Source organism: Anomaloglossus baeobatrachus, chromosome 3 (assembly GCF_048569485.1).
Source record: "Anomaloglossus baeobatrachus isolate aAnoBae1 chromosome 3, aAnoBae1.hap1, whole genome shotgun sequence".
Taxonomy (NCBI): Eukaryota; Metazoa; Chordata; class Amphibia; order Anura; family Aromobatidae; genus Anomaloglossus; species Anomaloglossus baeobatrachus.
In genome coordinates this window covers 135,832,151-135,856,992 of record NC_134355.1, presented here as the reverse complement: position 1 = coordinate 135,856,992, position 24,842 = coordinate 135,832,151, and the positions used below count along the sequence as shown (strand labels likewise).

The 24,842-nt window shown below is 45.0% G+C and overlaps 1 protein-coding gene across 1 annotated transcript in view; it reads right to left on the bottom strand.

The window, feature by feature from the left end:
• LOC142297186 (interferon-induced, double-stranded RNA-activated protein kinase-like) overlaps positions 1-24,842 on the bottom strand; it is a 211,261-nt gene that overhangs the window by 76,392 nt on the left and 110,027 nt on the right. The window contains exons 10-11 of the mRNA XM_075341454.1: positions 7,661-7,716; positions 4,610-4,679 (exon numbers count right to left, since the gene is read on the bottom strand). Coding sequence (XP_075197569.1) covers positions 4,610-4,679; positions 7,661-7,716 — 126 coding nt within the window. The remainder of the gene's footprint in view (positions 1-4,609; positions 4,680-7,660; positions 7,717-24,842) is intronic.

Genomic DNA, 24,842 nt, shown 5'->3' with positions numbered 1-24,842 from the left:
GTTCCTCGTTTCTGCGGCATCACACATCGCTGTGTGTGACACCACAGGAACGACGAACATCTCCTTACCTGCGTCCACCGGCAATGAGGAAGGAAGGAGGTGGGCGGCATGTTCCGGCCGCTCATCTCCGCCCCTCATCTGCTATTGGACGGCTGCCGTGTGACGTCGCTGTGACACCACATGAACCGCCCCCTTAGAAAGGAGGTGGATCGCCAGCGACAGCGACGTCGCAGGGATGGTAAGTCCGTGTGACGGGTGTAAGCGATGTTGTGCGCCACGGGCAGCGATTTGCCTGTGACGCACAACCGAAGGGGGCAGGTACGCTCGCTAGCGATATCGATACTGATATCGCAGCGTGTAAAGCCCCCTTTAGGCTGTAGGTTGATCTTGATGGACTTAAGTCTACTGTCAACCTTAAAACTATGAAACTATGAAAGAAAACAATAAGTAATGCATTCAAACTCCATGTATGCACACTCACCATGCAAGGCTCCATGATGCTCCCTAAAAGCACATTTGAAGTTTGCTCAACAACATTTAGATAAAATTGTGAAATACTGGGAGATAAGTGTGGTCCGATGAGACCAAAATTTAATTCTTTGGATGCCATAATACAGCATACGGCACTGACAAACTTCATAATTGAAGCAAGGATGAATAGACAAAAATATACCAAGACATTCCTTATAAAAATCTGCTGCCATCTACCAGGATGAAGATGAAACAAGGTTGGACATTTCAGCAACAAAATGATCCCAAACACACAGCCAATGAAACTCTCAATTGGTTTCATAAAAAGAAAATAAAGTTGCTAGAATGGCCCAGCCAATCACCTGACCTGAGTCCAATAGAATTATGGAAGGAACTAAAGCTCAGGCCGGTTTCAGACGTCCGTGTTTAATCAGGTACCAGTCACACGCATGGTTATGGTCACACATGTGTTACACGTGTGTCACGCGTGTGACATCCATGTTTGCATACGTGTGACAGGTACCGGAGAAAACACGGGTCTGTGAAATAAAACGATTGTCCATATTTACCTGCTGTAGCCGGCTCTGCTGCCTCCCGATCCTGACCGTCGCTCATTATATTCATTGATTATTCACTGCACTGAGGACCTGGAAGCCGGAGCATTGCAGGGACAGCGCTGGATACAGCACTGCCAAGTACAGCACCACGGGGACAGGTGAGTATTCTGCAAGCACAGTGACATCCAGGAGGTCATTGGAGTTCCCAATGAACTCTGATGACATCCTGATGACCCCTGCGACACCCACACTACAGCTTCACGGGTTCATCAGAGTTCATTGGGAACTGTGATGAGTCCCCGATGTTGTCCCCGCGATGATGCGGCTTCCAGGTTCTCACCACACACACACACACACACTGAGCACATATACACACATATGTATACACACATGGATACACCGAGCACATACACACACATAGCACACATGCATGTATACACTTTACACACACACACGCACACACACACACACTGTGCTGTATACTTACCCAGCGATGTGGTCCCCGGCACTGAAGTCCCCGCGATGTTGCTGCTTCCAGCTACACAGGGCACTGAATATTCAGTGAGTATAATGAGCGAGGGTCCAGAACGGGAGGCAGCAGAGCCGGAGACAGCATCGCTGGAGAAAGGTAAATATAGAAAATCTTTTTATTAAAAACAAACCTGTTTTCTCCGGTATGTGTCACACTGATATCATACGGATCACAGCAGTGTGCAATGCGTGTGACACCCATGCTGCCGGAGAAAAATCGGACATGCCTGCATGTGTGCGTGTGGGGCCATGAGAGGGTCACACGGTCAGTGTGAAAACACAGATGTGTGAATAACAGCAAACAACATGGGTACGTGTGGCATCCGTGTAAAAAACGGATGCCACACGTACCTGAAACATGGACGTCTGGAACAAGCCTCAGAGTTCATAGGAGCCAATGTAACCTTCAGAGTTTGAAGTGTATTTGTGTGGAAGAATGGTTCAAAATCACACATGAAAAATGCATGCGACTAGTATCTCCATAGAGAAGGCGTCTTGAAGCTGTCATCCTTAACAAAGGCTTTGAACAAAGTTTTACACATATTTCAGTAAGGGTGTTCAATACTTTTTCGTGTCATTTCACATTATTACACATAACTAAATTTATGGACACCTATGATTTGATTTATTTGCCACTGTGGATTGGATGAGTTGTTACCAACATCTTGTGAGAAATGAATTTTAATAGCACCTTTAGAAATATATTTACTTAGAAAATTAATTACGTTTTCAATACTTATTTCACCCGCTGTCTATATACATACAGTCATGGAAAGTGTTGACACCCTTGAAAATGTTACAGAAGATAAAGTATTTCTCCAAAAAAATGTTTTACTGTTACACATTTTGTCTTACACATGTTTATTTCCTTTGTGCATTGGAACAGCACAAAAGCAGGGGGAAAAAAACAGAAAATTGGACGTCATTTCACACAAAACACCAGAAATGGAACGGACAAAACTGTTGGCACCCTCAACTTAATATTTGGTTGCACATTCTTTGGAATAAATAACTGCAATCAATCGCTTCCTATAACCATCAGCAATCTTCTTCCACCTCTCTTCTGGAATTTTGGACCACTCTTTGGTGTGTAATTTTTTTGTGTCAAATTATGTCCAATTTGCCTTTTTTCTCTGTATTTTTTTAATGTTGTTCCAATACACACAAAGCAAATAAACATGTGTATAACAAAATATGTTGATTTGGGATATTTCTTTTTGGGAGAAAAACTTCATTTTCTGGAACAACTTCATGAGTGTGAACACTATCGGACATAACTATGTATATACAGTTAGGTCCAGAAATATTTGGACAGTGACACAAGTTTTGTTATTTTAGCTGTTTACAAAAACATGTTCAGAAATACAATTATATATATAATATGGTCTGAAAGTGCACACTCCCAGCTGCAATATGAGAGTTTTCACATCCAAATCGGAGAAAGGGTTTAGGAATCATAGCTCTGTAATGCATAGCCTCCTCTTTTTCAAGGGACCAAAAGTAATTGGACAAGGGACTCTAAGGGCTGCAATTAACTCTGAAGGCGTCTCCCTCGTTAACCTGTAATCAATGAAGTAGTTAAAAGGTCTGGGGTTGATTACAGGTGTGTGGTTTTGCATTTGGAAGCTGTTGCTGTGACCAGACAACATGCGGTCTAAGGAACTCTCAATTGAGGTGAAGCAGAACATCCTGAGGCTGAAAAAAAAGAAAAAATCCATCAGAGAGATAGCAGACATGCTTGGAGTAGCAAAATCAACAGTCGGGTACATTCTGAGAAAAAAGGAATTGACTGGTGAGCTTGGGAACTCAAAAAGGCCTGGGCGTCCACGGATGACAACAGTGGTGGATGATCGCTGCATACTTTCTTTGGTGAAGAAGAACCCGTTCACAACATCAACTGAAGTCCAGAACACTCTCAGTGAAGTAGGTGTATCTGTCTAAGTCAACAGTAAAGAGAAGACTCCATGAAAGTAAATACAAAGGGTTCACATCTAGATGCAAACCATTCATCGATTCCAAAAATAGACAGGCCAGAGTTAAATTTGCTGAAAAACACCTCATGAAGCCAGCTCAGTTCTGGAAAAGTATTCTATGGACAGATGAGACCAAGATCAACCTGTACCAGAATGATGGGAAGAAAAAAGTTTGGGGAAGAAAGGGAACGGCACATGATCCAAGGCACACCACATCCTCTGTAAAACATGGTGGAGGCAACGTGATGGCATGGGCATGCATGGCTTTCAATGGCACTGGGTCACTTGTGTTTATTGATGACATAACAGCAGACAAGAGTAGCCGGATGAATTCTGAAGTGTACCGGGATATACTTTCAGCCCAGATTCAGCCAAATGCCGCAAAGTTGATCGGACGGCGCTTCATAGTACAGATGGACAATGACCCCAAGCATACAGCCAAAGCTACCCAGGAGTTCATGAGTGCAAAAAAGTGGAACATTCTGCAATGGCCAAGTCAATCACCAGATCTTAACCCAATTGAGCATGCATTTCACTTGCTCAAATCCAGACTTAAGACGGAAAGACCCACAAACAAGCAAGACCTGAAGGCTGCGGCTGTAAAGGCCTGGCAAAGCATTAAGAAGGAGGAAACCCAGCGTTTGGTGATGTCCATGGGTTCCAGACTTAAGGCAGTGATTGCCTCCAAAGGATTCGCAACAAAATATTGAAAATAAAAAATTTTTTTTTGGGTTTGGTTTGTCCAATTACTTTTGACCTCCTAAAATGTGGAGTGTTTGTAAAGAAATGTGTACAATTCCTACAATTTCTATCAGATATTTTTGTTCAAACCTTCAAATTAAACGTTACAATCTGCACTTGAATTCTGTTGTAGAGGTTTCATTTCAAATCCAATGTGGTGGCATGCAGAGCCCAACTCGCGAAAATTGTGTCACTGTCCAAATATTTTTGGACCTAACTGTATGTGTATATAAATAAATAAATGAAAAAAAATTCTATATATATAAAATATATATATATATATATATTTTTTTTTTTTATTAGTGTGTGTGTATAAAGTGACCAAAAAGATTGTACCTGGAAATCACTGCTTTCCGACTGTAAACTAGCTGTCTTTTGCTCACTTGAAGAAGAGGAGTCTTCAGAACTATAAGAGAATGAATGCAAGTTTATATGGTTGTACTTCTATAGAGCACCCAGCACGGGTTTGTTGAATGACGCAATGAAGACATTAATGTAACAGGAATTTATAAAGTTGGCACAGGTCAGGATAATTTGGTGATTTCAACAGCACTGTCCAATAACTGCACAGGCTCTTAAGTAAAACTACTAAAAGTACCCCCTTTACCTCTGAGAAATCTCATCATTTTGGAAGCTACAATCTTTAGGTAAGGTGTGTGGGAGCATATAGACTTCACAGATGTATTTTTCTGGAATCAATTACATTCATATGGCATTTGTGTGTCCATTATGTTGTACCCAGTTTGTGGCAGCAGAAATACACCTCCCATAAACTATTAAGTGGATTCCCTTGAGTACAGATACGCCACATATTGACTGTTTTTTGGCCACCATGTCACTTTTGCAGAACCAGCAGGGTGCCAGTATAGTGGAAACATTCAAGAAGGGATCGCATTTTGGAAACTGCAGCCCTCAAGTTAAAAAACTAATGTAATTCTTCCAGATATGCCATTTCACTGCCTAGCTTATGTCACCAAAGCACAACACTCCACAAATTGCTAAGCTGTCCACACGAAGTGACTCAATTTTGGACTGTACTGTCATGAGTGTATCTCACTTGGGGGAGACCCCAAGTGAATGTGGTGTCAGAAAGTCACAGCGCCTTGTCGCTGGCAGGTTCACTTCTGTTATTTGACAACATCTCCTTACTTGTGGTGCACCCTTTCCTGCCTTGCTGCTGGCTGTAGCTGCGAATCCCAGGTGTGGCTTTTTGGGATCACTCCCCTACCCTATTTAAGTCATGTCATCTAATCACATTATGCCTGTGATAGAAACTGAATCCTTATTTCTATGTAGTCCACTTTTGGAAGAAGCCTGCTCTTGAAAAGTCTGTCGTGTTGTGTGAGGCAGTGTTGTTTTCGGCACTAAAGCCGCCTGGAGTGTCTTTTTCTTTGCATGTATATTTCCCCTGTTTGTATTCCTTCCCTTTTGTTCCTGTATTGTAGTGGCGAGTCTAGGGATCACATCGGCCTACGCAATAGCCAGGGTGAGTGGAGGGCTAGCTGAGGGGCTAAGGTATAAGACTCAGCCACAGGTCACAATAATCTGTATAGGGATGCTGGGGATCTCAGGAGTCAGCTTGAGCTGAGTTCAGGAGGGGTCCCCTCACCCACCTCACTAGTGGCAGGGACATCCATTGTAACGTGACCCTTGTGTGCTGTAATATCTCCTGGGGGTTTACCACATACTAGGTAAACCCTCCTAGTCACGTTCGTGACATGTACACCCTTCAAGGAATTTACCTACGAAGTATGGAAAGGTGGGGGTGGTGGGGAAGGTAAGCTCTGTTATTCCAAATAATAATGTGGAGGTATGTGTAAGGTGTGTGACATATCAGGACATAAAGAAATGTAATGATAGTGTGAAGGAAGAAAAATTCTGTCTGGATATGATGCTGGGAAGGCAATCATGTGGGTAACTGATGTTGCTGCCATCTCAAGTGTTCAGGATCCCTCACCTGCTTGTGTCCACTAACACTATGGACAGCAAGTAGGACTGTAAAAGGGGCGAGAAATAAAAAAGGGTAAGGGTCTTCAATGCATAAACACTACAGTTTATACCATTTTTAAGTTTTTGAAGATAAATCTGTATAAGCAATAGAACACTCAAAACATAGGGTGGTACCCTAATGGTAGAGAGTACAGAAGTAATAAGTTGTGCTGACCTGAGCAAGTGGTGAAAGGCATTACTCCTGAATAAGCGTGTATATCAGCTGCTGCTTCTCCGTGGCCAGTGAATAAAATCTTCCAGGAGATACTTGATCAAAGAAGCCAAATCACAATATGGAGACTAAAGGCCACTTTACACGCAACGACATCGCTAACGTGATGTCGTTGGGGTCACGGAATTCGTGACGCATATTCGGCCTCGGTAGCAACGTCGTTGCGTGTGAAACGATCGTTAACGATCAAAAATACTCACCATATCGTTGATCGTTGACGCAGGTTGTTCGTCATAACTGCGGCAGCACACATCGCTACGTGTGACACCGCAGGAACGAGGAACATCACCTTACCTCCGGCCGCCAGTGATGAGGAAGGAAGGAGATGGGCAGGATGTTCGTCCCGCTCATCTCCGCCTCTCCGCTTCTATTGGGCAGCCGCTTAGTGATGCCGCTGTGACGCCGCACAAACCGCCCCCTTAGAAAGGAGGCGGTTCGCCGGCCACAGCGATGTCGCTAGGCAGGTAAGTGCGTGTGATGGGTGTAAGCGATGTTGTACGCCACAGGCAGCGATTTGCCTGTGACGCACAACTGACGGGGGCGGGTGCGCTCACCAGCGATATCGATAGCGCTGCGTGTAAAGTGCCCTTAACACTATCTGACCATTATATGTTTTTTTGCTTGACTTGTTCATCATTTTTTTTTCCTCTGCAGGTTCGATCTCCAAATTTCAATTATCTCTGATCTATATGCTGTTGACTTGCTACTATAATGTTTTCCTTTTACAGTACACACAAAGGGAATTAATCCTGTAGCACTTACAGAAGCAGCAGCATGGGGGATGTTATGCAGGCGTTCTGACCTGTGTAGCTGTGGATCCAGTACTGAAGTGAAAAAATTTTGTAAAATGCCGTAGCCCAAACTGCCACTGGCTCTTCCCTTTCCTATCCAAGTAGTATAATAGGAGGTGTAACCTGACACCTCACTTTATTACAAGTCCACCTTCCTTTGAACAAGGTGGATTTTTGCTATTTTTGAAAAGTAAATGATGAACACTGGAAGATGATGAAGGGGAGGAAGTCACTCATAAGTGGAGAAAGAAGCACATTTCTCAAATAAGATATATTACAAATATAAGATTCCTTAATTTCTTTTGTACTATTGATTTATATAAAACTTGTTGAAGTGACCATTCAATTAATTTTAAACAGATGACATCAGCTCACCTTTGTGTGGTGCTTGTTCCAGAGGGAGTTTCACTGGCTGAAGATTGAGATGTGCACTAAACAAAATAGTAACATATAGGTAACTCGTCATTTACAAAGCATTAGGATATGGAAAAGTCAGCTTCTGGTGAGCATTAATTAAGGAATTTGGACACCTTCGGGGGTATTTTTTTTTTACCTTATTGTTTGTGCTGTTTGGCTAAAAATTTATGTTATACTGTTTAATCCTAAACAAAATAAGGCGGCTTCAGAATACATTAATGGTCAGTTTGCTTTATTATGTCATCACAAATCTAGAAATAACAGCAGTTCTATACTATTATAAATATGTGTCTTTGTCAAACTAAGGCCTGTTTCACACGTCAGTGAAAAACACAGACGTTTTTCACTGACGTGTAAAAAACGCATATATCCCTCCGTGTTCTGTGATTCATGGCACACGTGGGTTGTCCATGTGCAATCCGTGATACGTGTTCTGTTATCACATTTTGCTCACCTGTCCCTGCTCCTGCTGTCCGTTTTGCTGAACTCTTCGGCTCTGCTGTGTTTCCGGCCGGCGCTGACCTCCGCTGCAGCTACTTCCGGGTCGGCTGTGCATGCAGTAATGAGCCGGCTCTGAAGCAGAGGCAGCTGAGGCCGGAAACAAGCAGCGCTGGAGAAGGTGAGTTAAAAGAAGGGAATTTTGTTTACTTACCGTAAATTCCTTTTCTTCTACCTCCTATTGGGAGACCCAGACAATTGGGTGTATAGCTTCTGCCATCGGAGGCCACACAAAGTATTACACTTTAAAAATTGTAACCCCTCCCCTCTGCCTATACACCCTCCCGTGCATCACGGGCCCATCAGTTTTGGTGCCAAAGCAGGAAGGAGGAAACTTATAAATTGGTCTAAGTCTTCAGTGTAGGAGGAGAAAAAGGGGTTAAACCCGCGCAATCCGCCAAATAAGATGTAGAGATGTTGATAGTTTAATCACTCTTTTATTCCATAGGTCTACGCGTTTCAAGGTGCAGGGACCTCTTCCTCAGGACCAGAAAATCAACATTCATTGAATGTTGATTTTCTGGTCCTGAGGAAGAGGTCCCTGCACCTTGAAACGCGTAGACCTATGGAATAAAAGAGTGATTAAACTATCAACACCTCTACATCTTATTTGGCGGATTGCGCGGGTTTAACCCCTTTTTCTCCTCCTACACTGAAGACTTCTGCACGTGGGGCCGCGGCAGCCGCCATTATCCTATGCTATCTACGGTGGTTGTGACCCTTCACAACCATTTTTGGTGAGTGTATTTATCTATATACTAACCTGTACTTATCTGGTAAAACCCTATCAGCGCTTCTGTTTTTTAGCACTATAAATTGGTCTAAGGTAAATTCAATCCGAAGGATGTTCGGAGAACTGAAACCATGAACCAAAAGAACAATTCAACATGAACAACATGTGAACACAAAAGAACAAACAGCCCGAAGGGAACAAGGGGCGGGTGCTGGGTCTCCCAATAGGAGCTAGAAGAAAAGGAATTTACGGTAAGTAAACAAAATTCCCTTCTTCTTTGTCGCTCCATTGGGAGACCCAGACAATTGGGACGTCCAAAAGCAGTCCCTGGGTGGGTAAAGGAATACCTCGATAAAAAGAGCCGAAAACAACGGCCCCCTCTTACAGGTGGGCAACCGCCGCCTGAAGGACTCGCCTACCTAGGCTGGCATCTGCCGAAGCATAGGCATGCACCCGATAGTGTTTTGTGAAAGTGTGCAGACTCGACCAGGTAGCCGCCTGACACACCTGCTGAGCCGTAGCCTGGTGCCGCAATGCCCAGGATGCACCCACGGCTCTGGTAGAATGGGCTTTCAGCCCTGAAGGAATCGGAAGCCCAGAAGAACGGTAGGCTTCAGAATCGGTTCCTTGATCCACCGAGCCAAGGTTGACTTGGAAGCCTGCGACCTCTTACGCTGGCCAGTGATAAGGACAAAAAGCGCATCAGAACGGCGCAGTGGCGCCGTGCGAGACACGTAGATCCGGAGGGCTCTCACTAGATCTAACAAATGCAAATCCTTTTCACATTGGTGAATTGGATGAGGGCAAAAAGAAGGTAAGGAGATATCCTGATTGAGATGAAAAGTGGATACCACCTTAGGGAGAAAGTCCGGGACCGGACGCAGAACCACCTTATCCTGGTGAAATACCAGGAAAGGGGCTTTGCATGACAGCGCTGCAAGCTCTGACACTCTTCGGAGTGATGTAACCGCCACTAGAAATGCCACCTTCTGCGAAAGACGTGATAGAGAGACATCCCGCAGCGGCTCGAAGGGCGGTTTTTGAAGAGCCCGTAGAACAGTGTTGAGATCCCAGGGTTCCAGCGGACGCTTTTAAGGTGGGACTATGTGGCAAACTCCCTGCAGGAACGTGCGGACCTGCGGAAGCCTGGCTAGACGCTTTTGAAAAAATACGGAAAGCGCCGATACTTGTCCCTTGAGAGAGCCGAGAGACAAACCCTTGTCCAATCCAGATTGAAGGAATGAAAGAAACGTGGGTAAGGCAAACGGCCAGGGGGTAAACCCCTTCTCAGAGCACCAGGCTAAGAAGATCCTCCAAGTTCTGTGATAGATCTTGGCTGACGTTGGTTTCCTGGCCTGTCTCATAGTGGCAATGACATCTTGAGATAACCCTGAGGACGCTAGGAGCCAGGACTCAATGGCCACACAGTCAGGTTGAGGGCCGCAGAATTCAGATGGAAAAATGGCCCTTGAGACAGCAAGTCTGGTCGGTCTGGGAGCGCCCACGGTTGACCCGCCGTGAGGTGCCACAGATCCGGGTACCACGACCGCCTCGGCCAATCTGGAGCGACGAGGATGGCGCGGCGGCAGTCGGACCTGATCTTGCGCAACACTCTGGGCAGCATTGCCAGAGGAGGGAATACATAAGGCAGTTGAAACTGCGACCAATCCTGAACTAAGGCGTCCGCCGCCAAAGCTCTGTGATCCTGAGACCGTGCCATGAATGCCGGGACTTTATTGTTGTGCTGAGACGCCATGAGATCGACGTCCGGCGTTCCCCAGCGGCAACATTTCTCTTGAAACACGTCCGGGTGGAGAGACCATTCCCCCGCGTCCATGCCCTGGCGACTGAGAAAGTCTGCTTCCCAGTTTTCTACGCCCGGGATGTGAACTGCGGAGATGGAGGCTGTGGCCTCCGCCCACAGCAGAATCCGCCGGACTTCTTGGAAGGCTTGACGACTGCGAGTGCCGCCCTGGTGGTTGATGTACGCAACCGCCGTGGCGTTGTCCGACTGTACGCGGATCTGCCTGCCCTCCAGCCACCGATGGAACGCCTTGAGGGCTAGAAACACTGCCCTTATCTCCAGAACATTGATCTGAAGGGAGGACTCTGTCGGAGTCCAGGTTCCCTGAGCCTTGTGGTGGAGAAAAACCGCTCCCCATCCTGACAGGCTCGCGTCCGTCGTGACCACAGCCCAGGATGGGGGCAGGAAGGATTTTCCTTTCAACAGAGAAGTGGGGAGAAGCCACCACTGAAGAGAGGTCTTGGCTGCCAGAGAAAGAGAGACGTTCCTGTCTAAGGACGTCGACCTCTTGTCCCATTTGCGGAGAATGTCCCATTGGAGTGGACGCAGATGAAATTGCGCACAGGGAACTGCCTCCATTGCTGCCACCATCTTCCCCAGGAAGTGCATGAGGCGCCTCAAGGGGTGCGACTGGGCCCGAAGAAGGGATTGCACCCCTGTTTGCAGCGACCGCTGTTTGTCCAGCGGCAGCTTGACTATCGCTGAGAGAGTATGAAACTCCATCCCGAGGTACGTCAGTGACTGGGTCGGGGTCAATTTTGACTTTGGAAAATTGATGATCCACCCGAACCTCTGGAGAGTCTCCAGAGCAACGGTCAGACTGTGTTGACAAGCCACCCGGGAGGGTGCCTTGACTAGGAGATCGTCTAGGTAGGGGATCACCGAGTGGCCCTGAGAGTGTAGGACCGCTACAACGGATGCCATGACCTTGGTGAAGACTCGTGGGGCTGTCGCCAGGCCAAAAGGCAGTGCCACAAACTGAAGGTGTTCGTCCTCAATGGCGAAACGCAGGAAGCGTTGATGCTCTGGAGCGATCGGCACATGGAGATAGGCGTCTTTGAGGTCGATTGATGCTAGGAAGTCTCCTTGGGACATCGAAGCGATGACAGATCGGAGGGATTCCATGCGAAACCGCCTGGTTCTCACATGTCCGTTGAGCAATTTGAGGTCCAAAACGGGACGGAATGAGCCGTCCTTTTTTGGCACTACGAACAGGTTGGAGTAAAAACCGCGACCGCGTTCCTGAAGGGGAACGGGGATCACCACTCCTTCTGTCTTCAGAGTGTCCACCGCCTGAAAAAGCGCAACAGTGCGCTCGGGGGGCGGAGATGTTCTGAAAAAAACGAGCCGGAGGACGAGAGCTGAACTCTATCCTGTAACCGTGAGACAGAATGTCTCTCACCCATCGGTCTTGGACATGTGGCCACCAGGCGTCGCAAAAGCGGGAGAGCCCGCCACCGACCGAGGATGCTGTTTGGGGCGGCCGAAAGTCATGAGGAGGTCGCCTTGGAGACGGTGCCTCCGGCGGACCTTGGAGGACGTGACTTAGACCGCCATGCAGAAGAGTTTCTCTGGCTCTTCTGTGGCCTGTTGGACGAGGAGGATTGGGATCTGGCTGAGGGCCGAAAGGACCGAAACCTCGCTTGAACTTTCCGTTGCTGAGGTCTGTATGGTTTGGGCTGGGGTAAGAACGAGTCCTTCCCTTTGGATTGCTTAATAATTTCATCCAATCGCTCGCCGAACAGTCGGTCGCCAGAAAACGGCAAACTGGTCAAGAACTTTTTGGAAGCAGAGTCTGCCTTCCATTCGCGTAGCCACATGGCCCTGCGGACTGCCACAGAATTGGCGGATGCTACCCCTGTACGGCTAGCCGAGTCCAGGACAGCATTCATGGCGTAGGATGCAAATACTGACGCCTGAGAAGTCAAAGATGCTACTTGTGGCGCAGCAGTACGGGTGACCGCATTAATCTCAGACAAACAAGCTGAGATAGCCTGGAGTGCCCACACTGCTGCAAAAGCTGGGGCAAAAGACGCGCCTATGGCTTCATAGATGGATTTCAGTAGGAGCTCTATCTGCCTGTCCGTGGCATCCTTGAGCGATGCACCGTCAGCCACTGCTACTACTGATCAAGCCGCCAGTCTAGAGACTGGAGGATCCACCTTGGGACATTGAGCCCAACCCTTAACCACGTCAGAGGGGAAGGGGTAACGTGTGTCATTAAGGCGTTTAGTAAAGCGCTTGTCCGGGAAAGCCCTGTGCTTCTGGACAGCATCTCTAAAGTTAGAGTGATCGAAGAAAACACTCCGAGTACGTTTAGGAAACCTAAACTGGTGTTTCTCCTGTTGTGAAGCTGAATCCTCTACAAGCGGAGTTGGGGGAGAAAGATCTAGCACCTGGTTGATGGACGCTATAAGGTCATTTACTATGGCGTCCCCTTCAGGTGTATCAAGATTGAGAGCAACGTCAGGGTCAGAGTCCTGGGCTGCGACCTCCGCCTCATCCTCTAGAGAGTCCTCAAGCTGAGACCCCGAACAACGTGATGAAGTCAGGGAAGATTCTAAGCGAGCCCGCTTAGCTGGACTGGGACTGCGGTCCGTGCCGAAGTCCTGCACGTAATAATTAGAGGCCACATCAGGAGCACGCTTCGTCGCAGACCGAGAGGGGCCTGGGGGTGATCCCGCAGTGCCCGGGGCCTGTGTAAGGGCCGGTCTGGACTGCAAAGCCTCTAGAAACTGAGCAGACCATTTATCCATAGACTGAGTCATGGAATATGAAAGCGACTCAGAGTTTGTCAGCTAAAACAGCAAACTCTGTCCCTGCCATCTGGACAGGGGGAGCCGGCGGTTCTACCTGGGCCGAGGGACCCCCCAGTGCCTCAGGCTCCGGCTGAGCGAGTGCCCCAGTGCCCGAGCATAGGTCACAGTGAGGGTAGGTGGAACCTGCAGGTAGCATAGCCGCACAAGAGGTACAGGTAGCAAAATAACCCTGTGTCTTGGCACCCTTGCTCCTTTTGAACGACATGCTGTTGTTTCCCAGGAGCGTAATCACTGAGGTATATAGCCACAAGCTAACAGTACAGCCGAACCGGAAAATGTATACAAAAATAATGTATATGTATATATATATATATATATATATATATATATATATATATATATATAGTTCAGCACCCTAGGGGGACCAGCACCGGGTAACCGGTGTGTCTTACCGACCGCTCCAGAGGTGTGTGGCCACCAGATTCCCTGCCTCGGGTCTCCCAGAGCTGCAGCCAGAAGTCCTCCACTAATTCGTATAGACCTGGCTCACTATGAATGCGGGTGCTCTAGGGAAACAGTCAATACTCCAAAAATACAAAATTATCCCCGGCACTCCAAGAGAAAAAAGAAACAATGTCTGGGTATTTTTGATGTTTTTTATTGTGAATAGTCTTATCTCGACGTTTCGGTCATACCTTGACCTTTATCAAGAGAATTAATCAGACTATAGAAAGAGAACATAAAAAAAACAGAAATTAATACATAATACAGGAGAAGAATTACCAGGAGACACAGCTCCGGTTATTTATATACATTGTACACAAAAGGAGTATACGTTACAATGGTAAGGTACAGAGTCAAAGATATATATAAGATAATAACATCTGTATACACCCAAGAAGAAAGAACAACATCCGAAGTAATTGTTTACCAACTGGAAACTTATCATGTAAGTATCAGAAGAGACTAACAGGTAGACGTACCTATTAAGCAGAGAAATCAGTATGTGCATACTACTCGAGGGAGGGAGCAATACGAGTCACCACTCATATGAAGAGGAACTTATCAGGTGCGTATGAGCGCTAGGTGAAAGAAAGAATCATTAACAAAGGAAACCTATGCAGTGATTCTTGACTGTGATCGGTGAATAAGTAATATGTGAATACCTGTGACTGAATAATAGACAATCTGGATCAGCCAGTCAATAGTCTATGGGGTAATCATGTAGTGGTATTCCACCGAGGTAGAAAGTCGTATGTCGTGACTGGTTGTAGAAAAAAGAGAGCGAAATAAAGTAAGTGAGTAAAGCATGAACGGAGAAGAGGAGTAGAAGAAGGAGGGGGGGGGGGGAAGGGGGAAGGGTTGGGTTGGGGGAGGGGGGGGAAGGAGAAAGGAAAAGATGGTGAGATCAGGCTGAAGGTAAAGATAAGTGTATATGAGAAGTTAAGACAAGGTACCTGTCCAATAATTGGCTACTGTATAGGTGCCATGCCAATCTTGTTAGTGAGCAGAGGACCTAATGGAGAAATTCTCGAATGAACACATCTGTGAATAGAGAGACGTGTCTCTAAAATTGGTTATACTCCATTCACTACCTGTCAAACAGCATGAAATGGTGTGCGGGAGGTAATGTGTCTCTGGAAACTTGTGACACCAATACATTAGCTATAAGACATATAGCCCACAATGCCACAGGTTAATGTTCTAAAAATAGAAAGATCTCATGAAAAAAAAAAATCCACAAACTGTATAACATCCAATGAGGTGAGTAACCTCCATCAACATGACTAATATTACTCACAATCTATGAGCAGCCGTGAAATAAGGTCGTATAGGAGACCTTCTTAAAGGAGTAGTGGAGTAGGTGAAATTGTCATGACAGTGTCGGTATTACACCTATGCTGCGGACTAGTGACTTAAATAGACAGAGGTTAATGCAATGGTGTACTGATAAATCACCAGACCATGGACAAAACTGATAAATAGCATAACAATACCTCAAAAGGGAAACAGCCTATATGGTAACAGTGTCCTATGCCAGGGCTATGCTCAAAAGTGGTAACTTGGAAAAAGGTCAAAGACCTATGGAGAATAAAGAGAACCTGTTAAAGAACATAGATTAACGGTCACAAAAATGAAAGTAAAAGCTCTTACTGATACCTGGTGTATGAGATGATACAGGCTTGTGTCCAGGGGGAATGGTGGCTGGCTACTGAGTTGGTCTGTGTAACTGAGCCGTCTTAAATGCAGGTGGTGATGAGGAGATCGGCTCCAGGTGGAGCTGACTTGCTGCGCATAGGAACGGTAGTGGTGAAGGTTGGTACTGCAGCACTAGGTTTACATAGAGGACTATTAGGTGTTGTGAGTCACGTGAAATACAGTGAGAAGTGGCATACAGACCTCCGTGATGTGAGGGAGTGAGTGCCTCACATGTGACCACTAAAAGCACAGGGGTGAACCGGTGATGTGTGGAAATCACGTAGTGAAGAGAGCCTAAAAAAGGGGGAGAAAAATAAATTAGTAGGCATATGACAGGAAAGAATTTAAACCTGGAAAACATAAGAATGTAAGGAATTCACAAAACAACAGGTACCTTACAATTACCATAGATCTGTATCTAAAATCACTCTCGTAAAGTGATATTGGGGATGGGGGATGGGTAGTAAAAGTTGCTTACATCTGATCGTTGATTTGTGTTTACTGATGCGATCTCGGATATGTTGGGTAGTCTCAACCCAACATATCCGAGATCGCATCAGTAAACACAAATCAACGATCAAATTTCATTTTGACACTTTCCATCATACAGTAGCTCAATTGAGGTTTCAGGTCATTGAGCATGTTCCACTATTACGTAGGGGTGGCGATAGGGTCCGTAGATTAAAAGAAAGAGAAGCATATTGGATTTTCACGTTGGGTACCCTGGAACCCCGAGGACTGAACCGAGAATATGAGGTCCATCTCTGACATGCTCAGGTCCTAGTTGTGGTCTCCGTAGACTCCTTTTAGATAAACCTCTTTTCCCATTTTTATGACTGTGATTTTTATGTCTCTGATTAGTTATGTAATTTATCAATATCACTTTACGAGAGTGATTTTAGATACAGATCTATGGTAATTGTAAGGTACCTGTTGTTTTGTGAATTCCTTACATTCTTATGTTTTCCAGGTTTAAATTCTTTCCTGTCATATGCCTACTAATTTATTTTTCTCCCCCTTTTTTAGGCTCTCTTCACTACGTGATTTCCACACATCACCGGTTCACCCCTGTGCTTTTAGTGGTCACATGTGAGGCACTCACTCCCTCACATCACGGAGGTCTGTATGCCACTTCTCACTGTATTTCACGTGACTCACAACACCTAATAGTCCTCTATGTAAACCTAGTGCTGCAGTACCAACCTTCACCACTACCGTTCCTATGCGCAGCAAGTCAGCTCCACCTGGAGCCGATCTCCTCATCACCACCTGCATTTAAGACGGCTCAGTTACACAGACCAACTCAGTAGCCAGCCACCATTCCCCCTGGACACAAGCCTGTATCATCTCATACACCAGGTATCAGTAAGAGCTTTTACTTTCATTTTTGTGACCGTTAATCTATGTTCTTTAACAGGTTCTCTTTATTCTCCATAGGTCTTTGACCTTTTTCCAAGTTACCACTTTTGAGCATAGCCCTGGCATAGGACACTGTTACCATATAGGCTGTTTCCCTTTTGAGGTATTGTTATGCTATTTATCAGTTTTGTCCATGGTCTGGTGATTTATCAGTACACCATTGCATTAACCTCTGTCTATTTAAGTCACTAGTCCGCAGCATAGGTGTAATACCGACACTGTCATGACAATTTCACCTACTCCACTACTCCTTTAAGAAGGTCTCCTATACGACCTTATTTCACGGCTGCTCATAGATTGTGAGTAATATTAGTCATGTTGATGGAGGTTACTCACCTCATTGGATGTTATACAGTTTGTGGATTTTTTTTTTTCATGAGATCTTTCTATTTTTTTTCATGAGATCTTTCTATTTTTAGAACATTAACCTGTGGCATTGTGGGCTATATGTCTTATAGCTAATGTATTGGTGTCACAAGTTTCCAGAGACACATTACCTCCCGCACACCATTTCATGCTGTTTGACAGGTAGTGAATGGAGTATAACCAATTTTAGAGACACGTCTCTCTATTCACTGATGTGTTCATTCGAGAATTTCTCCATTAGGTCCTCTGCTCACTAACAAGATTGGCATGGCACCTATACAGTAGCCAATTATTGGACAGGTACCTTGTCTTAACTTCTCATATACACTTATCTTTACCTTCAGCCTGATCTCACCATCTTTTCCTTTCTCCTTCCCCCCCCTCCCCCAACCCAACCCTTCCCCCTTCCCCCCCCCCCTCCTTCTTCTACTCCTCTTCTCCGTTCATGCTTTACTCACTTTATTTCGCTCTCTTTTTTCTACAACCAGTCACGACATACGACTTTCTACCTCGGTGGAATACCACTACATGATTACCCCATAGACTATTGACTGGCTGATCCAGATTGTCTATTATTCAGTCACAGGTATTCACATATTACTTATTCACCGATCACAGTCAAGAATCACTGCATAGGTTTCCTTTGTTAATGATTCTTTCTTTCACCTAGCGCTCATACGCACCTGATAAGTTCCTCTTCATATGAGTGGTGACTCGTATTGCTCCCTCCCTCGAGTAGTATGCACATACTGATTTCTCTGCTTAATAGGTACGTCTACCTGTTAGTCTCTTCTGATACTTACATGATAAGTTTCCAGTTGGTAAACAATTACTTCGGATGTTGTTCTTTCTTCTTGGGTGTATACAGATGTTATTATCTTATATATATCTTTGACTCTGTACCTTACCATTGTAACGTATACTCCTTTTGTGTACAATGTATATAAATAACCGGAGCTGTGTCTCCTGGTAATTCTTCTCCTGTATTATGTATTAATTTCTGTTTTTTTTATGTTCTCTTTCTATAGTCTGATTAATTCTCTTGATAAAGGTCAAGGTATGACCGAAACGTCGAGATAAGACTATTCACAATAAAAAACATCAAAAATACCCAGACATTGTTTCTTTTTTCTCTTGGAGTGCCGGGGATAATTTTGTATTTTTAGAAGTCCTCCACTGGCAGAATATGTTAAAACATGGCTGTCGGCGTTCACAGGGGAGGAGGGAGCCGTGGGCGTAACTACAAAAGTGCGGGAATCTGGTGCCCCAGAGTGATTAGTGAGGGGGGAGGAGGACAGCTACGTGTGCTCCAGCCCTCACTGTCGGCGTCAGACTGACCGTCCCGCCCTTAACTCTGACTGGCAGGCCCGGGGGCGGGAGTTTAGCTGTCGGCGTTCTGTACTAGGCCGCAAAAGCCGGGGACTAAAGTAAAAACCGCGGCCGGCAAGCAGGCACGGTCGGCGCGGTAGTCCCGGTCAAAAATCAACACCGCAGTCGCTGCAGCGTCTGAGGCCAAGGTGCTCCATGCACCGTCCCAAAGGGGACACAGAGTACCTGTAGATGCAGGGTCCTTCCCTGTCGATACTCAGTCTCCTGTCCAGCAGATTCCCCCAGGGGCTGCGGAGGGAGCCCGGTCCCAGTGCCTGGATGACCGGTTAGGATCCCACTTCACCCAGAGCCCCTAAGGGATGGGGAAGGAAAACGGCATGTGGCTTCTGCCTGTGTACCCGCAATGGGTACCTCAACCTTAACAGCACCGCCGACTCAGTGGGGTGAGAAGGGAGCATGCCGGGGGCCCTGTTAGGGGCCCTCTTTTCTTCCATCCGATATAATCAGCAGCTGCTGCTGACTAAAATGTGGAGCATTGTGTGCATGTGTGCCTCCTTCAACACAAAGCATAAAACTGATGGGCCCGTGATGCACGAGAGGGTGTATAGGCAGAGGGGAGGGGTTACACTTTTTAAAGTGTAATACTTTGTGTGGCCTCCGGAGGCAGAAGCTATACACCCAATTGTCTGGGTCTCCCAATGGAGCGACAAAGAAATGTTTTTCATTTTCCATGTTCGTGTTTTTAGGGTACGTGTTTCACGGATCACACCATAGTGTGGTCCGTGGGACTACAAGTGATGCCAGAAAAACGGACACGTCTCCGTGCGGCAATTACGGACACACGTGAAAGCCGCACAGAGACACGTTCAGTGAAAAATAACTGATGTGTGTGCAGACCCATTGATTATAATGGATCTGTGTATGTTAGTGATTCTGGTACGTACAGTTAGGTCCAAAAATATTTGGACAGTGACACAATTTTCGCGAGTTGGGCTCTGCATGCCACCACATTGGATTTGAAATGAAACCTCTACAACAGAATTCAAGTGCAGATTGTAACGTTTAATTTGAAGGTTTGAACAAAAATATCTGATAGAAATTGTAGGAATTGTACACATTTCTTTACAAACACTCCACATTTTAGGAGGTCAAAAGTAATTGGACAAATAAACCAAACCCAAACAAAATATTTTTATTTTCAATATTTTGTTGCGAATCCTTTGGAGGCAATCACTGCCTTAAGTCTGGAACCCATGGACATCACCAAACGCTGGGTTTCCTCCTTCTTAATGCTTTGCCAGGCCTTTACAGCCGCAGCCTTCAGGTCTTGCTTGTTTGTGGGTCTTTCCGTCTTAAGTCTGGATTTGAGCAAGTGAAATGCATGCTCAATTGGGTTAAGATCTGGTGATTGACTTGGCCATTGCAGAATGTTCCACTTTTTTGCACTCATGAACTCCTGGGTAGCTTTGGCTGTATGCTTGGGGTCATTGTCCATCTGTACTATGAAGCGCCGTCCGATCAACTTTGCGGCATTTGGCTGAATCTGGGCTGAAAGTATATCCCGGTACACTTCAGAATTCATCCGGCTACTCTTGTCTGCTGTTATGTCATCAATAAACACAAGTGACCCAGTGCCATTGAAAGCCATGCATGCCCATGCCATCACGTTGCCTCCACCATGTTTTACAGAGGATGTGGTGTGCCTTGGATCATGTGCCGTTCCCTTTCTTCTCCAAACTTTTTTCTTCCCATCATTCTGGTACAAGTTGATCTTGGTCTCATCTGTCCATAGAATACTTTTCCAGAACTGAGCTGGCTTCATGAGGTGTTTTTCAGCAAATTTAACTCTGGCCTGTCTATTTTTGGAATCGATGAATGGTTTGCATCTAGATGTGAACCCTTTGTATTTACTTTCATAGAGTCTTCTCTTTACTGTTGACTTAGAGACAGATACACCTACTTCACTGAGAGTGTTCTGGACTTCAGTTGATGTTGTGAACGGGTTCTTCTTCACCAAAGAAAGTATGCGGCGATCATCCACCACTGTTGTCATCCGTGGACGCCCAGGCCTTTTTGAGTTCCCAAGCTCACCAGTCAATTCCTTTTTTCTCAGAATGTACCCGACTGTTGATTTTGCTACTCCAAGCATGTCTGCTATCTCTCTGATGGATTTTTTCTTTTATTTCAGCAGCCTCAGGATGTTCTGCTTCACCTCAATTGAGAGTTCCTTAGACCGCATGTTGTCTGGTCACAGCAACAGCTTCCAAATGCAAAACCACACACCTGTAATCAACCCCAGACCTTTTAACTACTTCATTGATTACAGGTTAACGAGGGAGACGCCTTCAGAGTTAATTGCAGCCCTTAGAGTCCCTTGTCCAATTACTTTTGGTCCCTTGAAAAAGAGGAGGCTATGCATTACAGAGCTATGATTCCTAAACCCTTTCTCCGATTTGGATGTGAAAACTCTCATATTGCAACTGGGAGTGTGCACTTTCAGACCATATTATATATATAATTGTATTTCTGAACATGTTTTTGTAAACAGCTAAAATAACAAAACTTGTGTCACTGTCCAAATATTTCTGGACCTAACTGTATAAAAACTAGCACATACGTACCAGAATCACTGTCGTCTGAAACAGGCCTAAGACAGATTTATAAAGGGGGATAAAGGCTGCTTCTGTATTTGTGATCACATAATAATGCAAATGAATTATTATTTGACACTGACGCCACCTTCTTTCACTTGCATTTTTGTTGAGAACAGGGATTGTCCACGTTTTGTGCAATCATGTTAAATTGAAGCCCCATGCCATTGCAATATCACTGCTATTAGCAATGTCTAGTACTGGCTGCCAAATTAGTTATCTAGGAATCCATCAGGTCTGTTGGGAGAGCTTGTAAACTGTCTTTTACGGAAATCCTGTGCGTGGTTTTATGACCACAGACCACATGAAAGAAGCTGAACTTTCTTGTCACCGTTCAGCAGCAGTACCATGAATGGGAGAGATTCTCTATTGCTGCAATGAGAGGATAGGTGATAGCAGTTAAATGGAATCAAGTCAGCAGGTTTTTGCTATTTAATCTGAAAAAGCATATTGTAGCCATTAACCTTTGTCCGGCTGAATAGGTACAATTGTAACTATTCCGTTTTAAAATTGCAATACATTTTTTTTCCAAAAGCCGTAGAGGGCTGAAATTTCGTGACATTTCTGCAGTTTTGGTCCAGAATATATTGGCCAAATTTCAATAAAATATCTCCACCCCCTTCCGAGATAAGGGGTCGCTGTTAACGTTGTAAAATTATGCAGCCTGACGAAGGTTAAGAGCCTGATTCCAGATATGTGTTCCTTAGTAGGCAGTGTGTTGTAGTTTCAGTACAGTGAGTGTTATATCAGCAAAACATTATGACAGACTAGATCTCACTGGACCAGCAATCATACTAATCTGCATGACCCCGCCTCCACCACTGATTGGCAGCTTAGTCACAATACACAGTGTGCACAGAAAGCTGCTAGTCAGGGTTGTGTGGTTGGGGCAATACACCGAGTAGCTTTCTGAGCACTGCTGCATCTAGAACAGAGAAAGAAAGGATTGTAGCAAAACTGCACCAAGCAGTCCAGTAACTGATACGTCACTACTACATTGTGCTGCACTACAAATTGAGACAGAGGTCTAAAAACACTGGATGATGTATCCATTCTCATGAGACAACAAGTTCTCCCAAAATAGTGCGATTGTCTAAGAATGGCAGATCACATGCTCCCCCTAAATGGACAGACTTTTCTAACAGGAAGGAGTGCCTATATGACGGGTCCAGTGACCAAGAAGGATTTGGCTTCCTAATGAGGTATCCCTATCATTTAACCTCGGAGAGATGAAAAAGTACAAAGAGCTGGGATCATTTGCTTCCCCTATATGTATATGCATTCCTAAGAGAATGGAGTGCCTATATGATGGGTAGGTAACCAAGGAGAATTTGGTCTTCTACAGAGTAATTACTATAATTTAGCATCAATGAAATATGAGACTGGTAATGTAGTTCTGCTTCATTTCCCCATCAATCTGGGGGTTGAGCTGTCATTATCATGTTAGACCATATGAAGACAGTATCCTACATTAATCGACAGAAAGGCACTTGTTCCAAAGTGCCGCTATGCAAAGTGAAAACCGATCATCAGAAACTTCTACGCAAAGTGGAAAATGATCACTATTAGGTGGAAACCAGTCTACAGCAGCTGTAAGCTGTGCATATCAGAGGAAGTCCAGTAGTCTAGTGGAATAGATGAGTCTGCACTTCTTGGACTATCAGTCTATGAATCAAAATGGTTTCCTCTAGATCATGAAGTTTTGGAGTTAACAACAAGTGATGAGTGCTTGTTACTCGAATTGAGCAGGACACATGCTCGGATGGGCTCGACTTGCATACCGAGCATAATGGAAGTCAATGGGAAACGCAGGCATTTTTCCAGAAGCCCCTAACAGGAGGCTCTCTGTCTCTCTCTCTCTCTTCCAGGGCTTCTGGAAAAATGAGACAGAGAATATGCCACCAGGAAATTGAGCATGTCAAGTATCCGCATGATATGTGATTGACTACTGAGCGTTTCAAGCACTCCTATACTCGTTCAAGTATCGAGCAGTGTCGAGCAAGCTCACTCAAAACTATTAACAATTGATAGTCAAGTGCAACAATTTAAAATAACCCTCCTTCCACTCCCTCGTAGGCAAATAGTCAAGTGCTCTAGATGCGCTGTGAACCTTCTAACTAGTCAATGGATTTGCGCCATTGATCCTAATAATCTTAACAGAGAACACCCTATGGGAACAGGTATCTGTAATTTTCATCTGCCCCTTCTGGCCCAAGACAGCCTAATTCAACGCACTGTTGATCGTGAGCAAAGAGACATTGGCCTTCGGAAGCTTTCAAGATTTCCTCACCTGGTAACTCAGGAAAGCCAATCTTGTACTGACTTCAGCATACTGCATGGAGGATGCATCTTTCTAGACAATTCTGGACTGTTTCAAGTGGTCACCAACATCCTTATATTCAGAGGTGCTGCCAAAAAATCCTTTATTTGTCATCCCTATCTCCTTAAGGTCAAGAAATTCTGGACTTGTTGAATGTTGGTTTTGATACAGGCTTTAAACTGGATATCATAAGGAAGTCACTTCTACAGAGATTTAGGACAGTACAGAATTTAATTTATTGTTATGGACCTATTTCCCAGTTGAAATGTTTGTCCTCCCCTATATTAACTCTGTAAAATTCCCTTTGAGCCCCTTCAGTCTGCTGACATAAAGCATCTATCTTTCAAGGTCAGCTTCCTGATAGCCAGCTAAATAAGATACTAAAATACAGGCCTTATTTTTTACCGACACATGTGATTTTTACAGTGTGTCCTACGATGAACATTACCAGCGCTTATTCCTTAAGCAACTTCTTGTTTCAACATAAACCAGTAGATTGAATTACCAGAATTTTAATCAGTTCCTTCATGCAATGAAGAAAGAAGACTTCACAGAGCCTTAAAAGGTTCATACGGATCACAGCGATGAAGCAAGGAAATCAGAGTATCCTTCTCTTCTTTTAGGAAAAATAATGGTCTAATGATGTAAAAAGATTAATTATCCAGATGGACCATACCCATCTACTGTGGGCAAGTGGGTCTCAAAGTGTCGCAGGCCATTACACCTCGTTAAACCAGTACCATGTCTGCTTCTTGGGAAGAGCAGTATAGTACTGTATACCCCATGAGTAGATCTGTAAGGCGGCCTCTGGGAGTGCCTCATTTTTGAGGCATTATAGGCAGATCATCAGAAGTTCTTAATACTTACTAAATTACATTAATGGTGCTACTGCTGAAGGACATCTAAGAAAGTCTAACTTTTCACTGGAAATTTTCTTTACTTTAATCCAAACCAGCAGAACCAGTATACCTCCTGATGATTACATTGGGTTAAGGAGACACTATCCATAACCCTTTTAATAGAAGTGGACCAGGGCATTTTTTGGTTTTACTCGTCAGACCT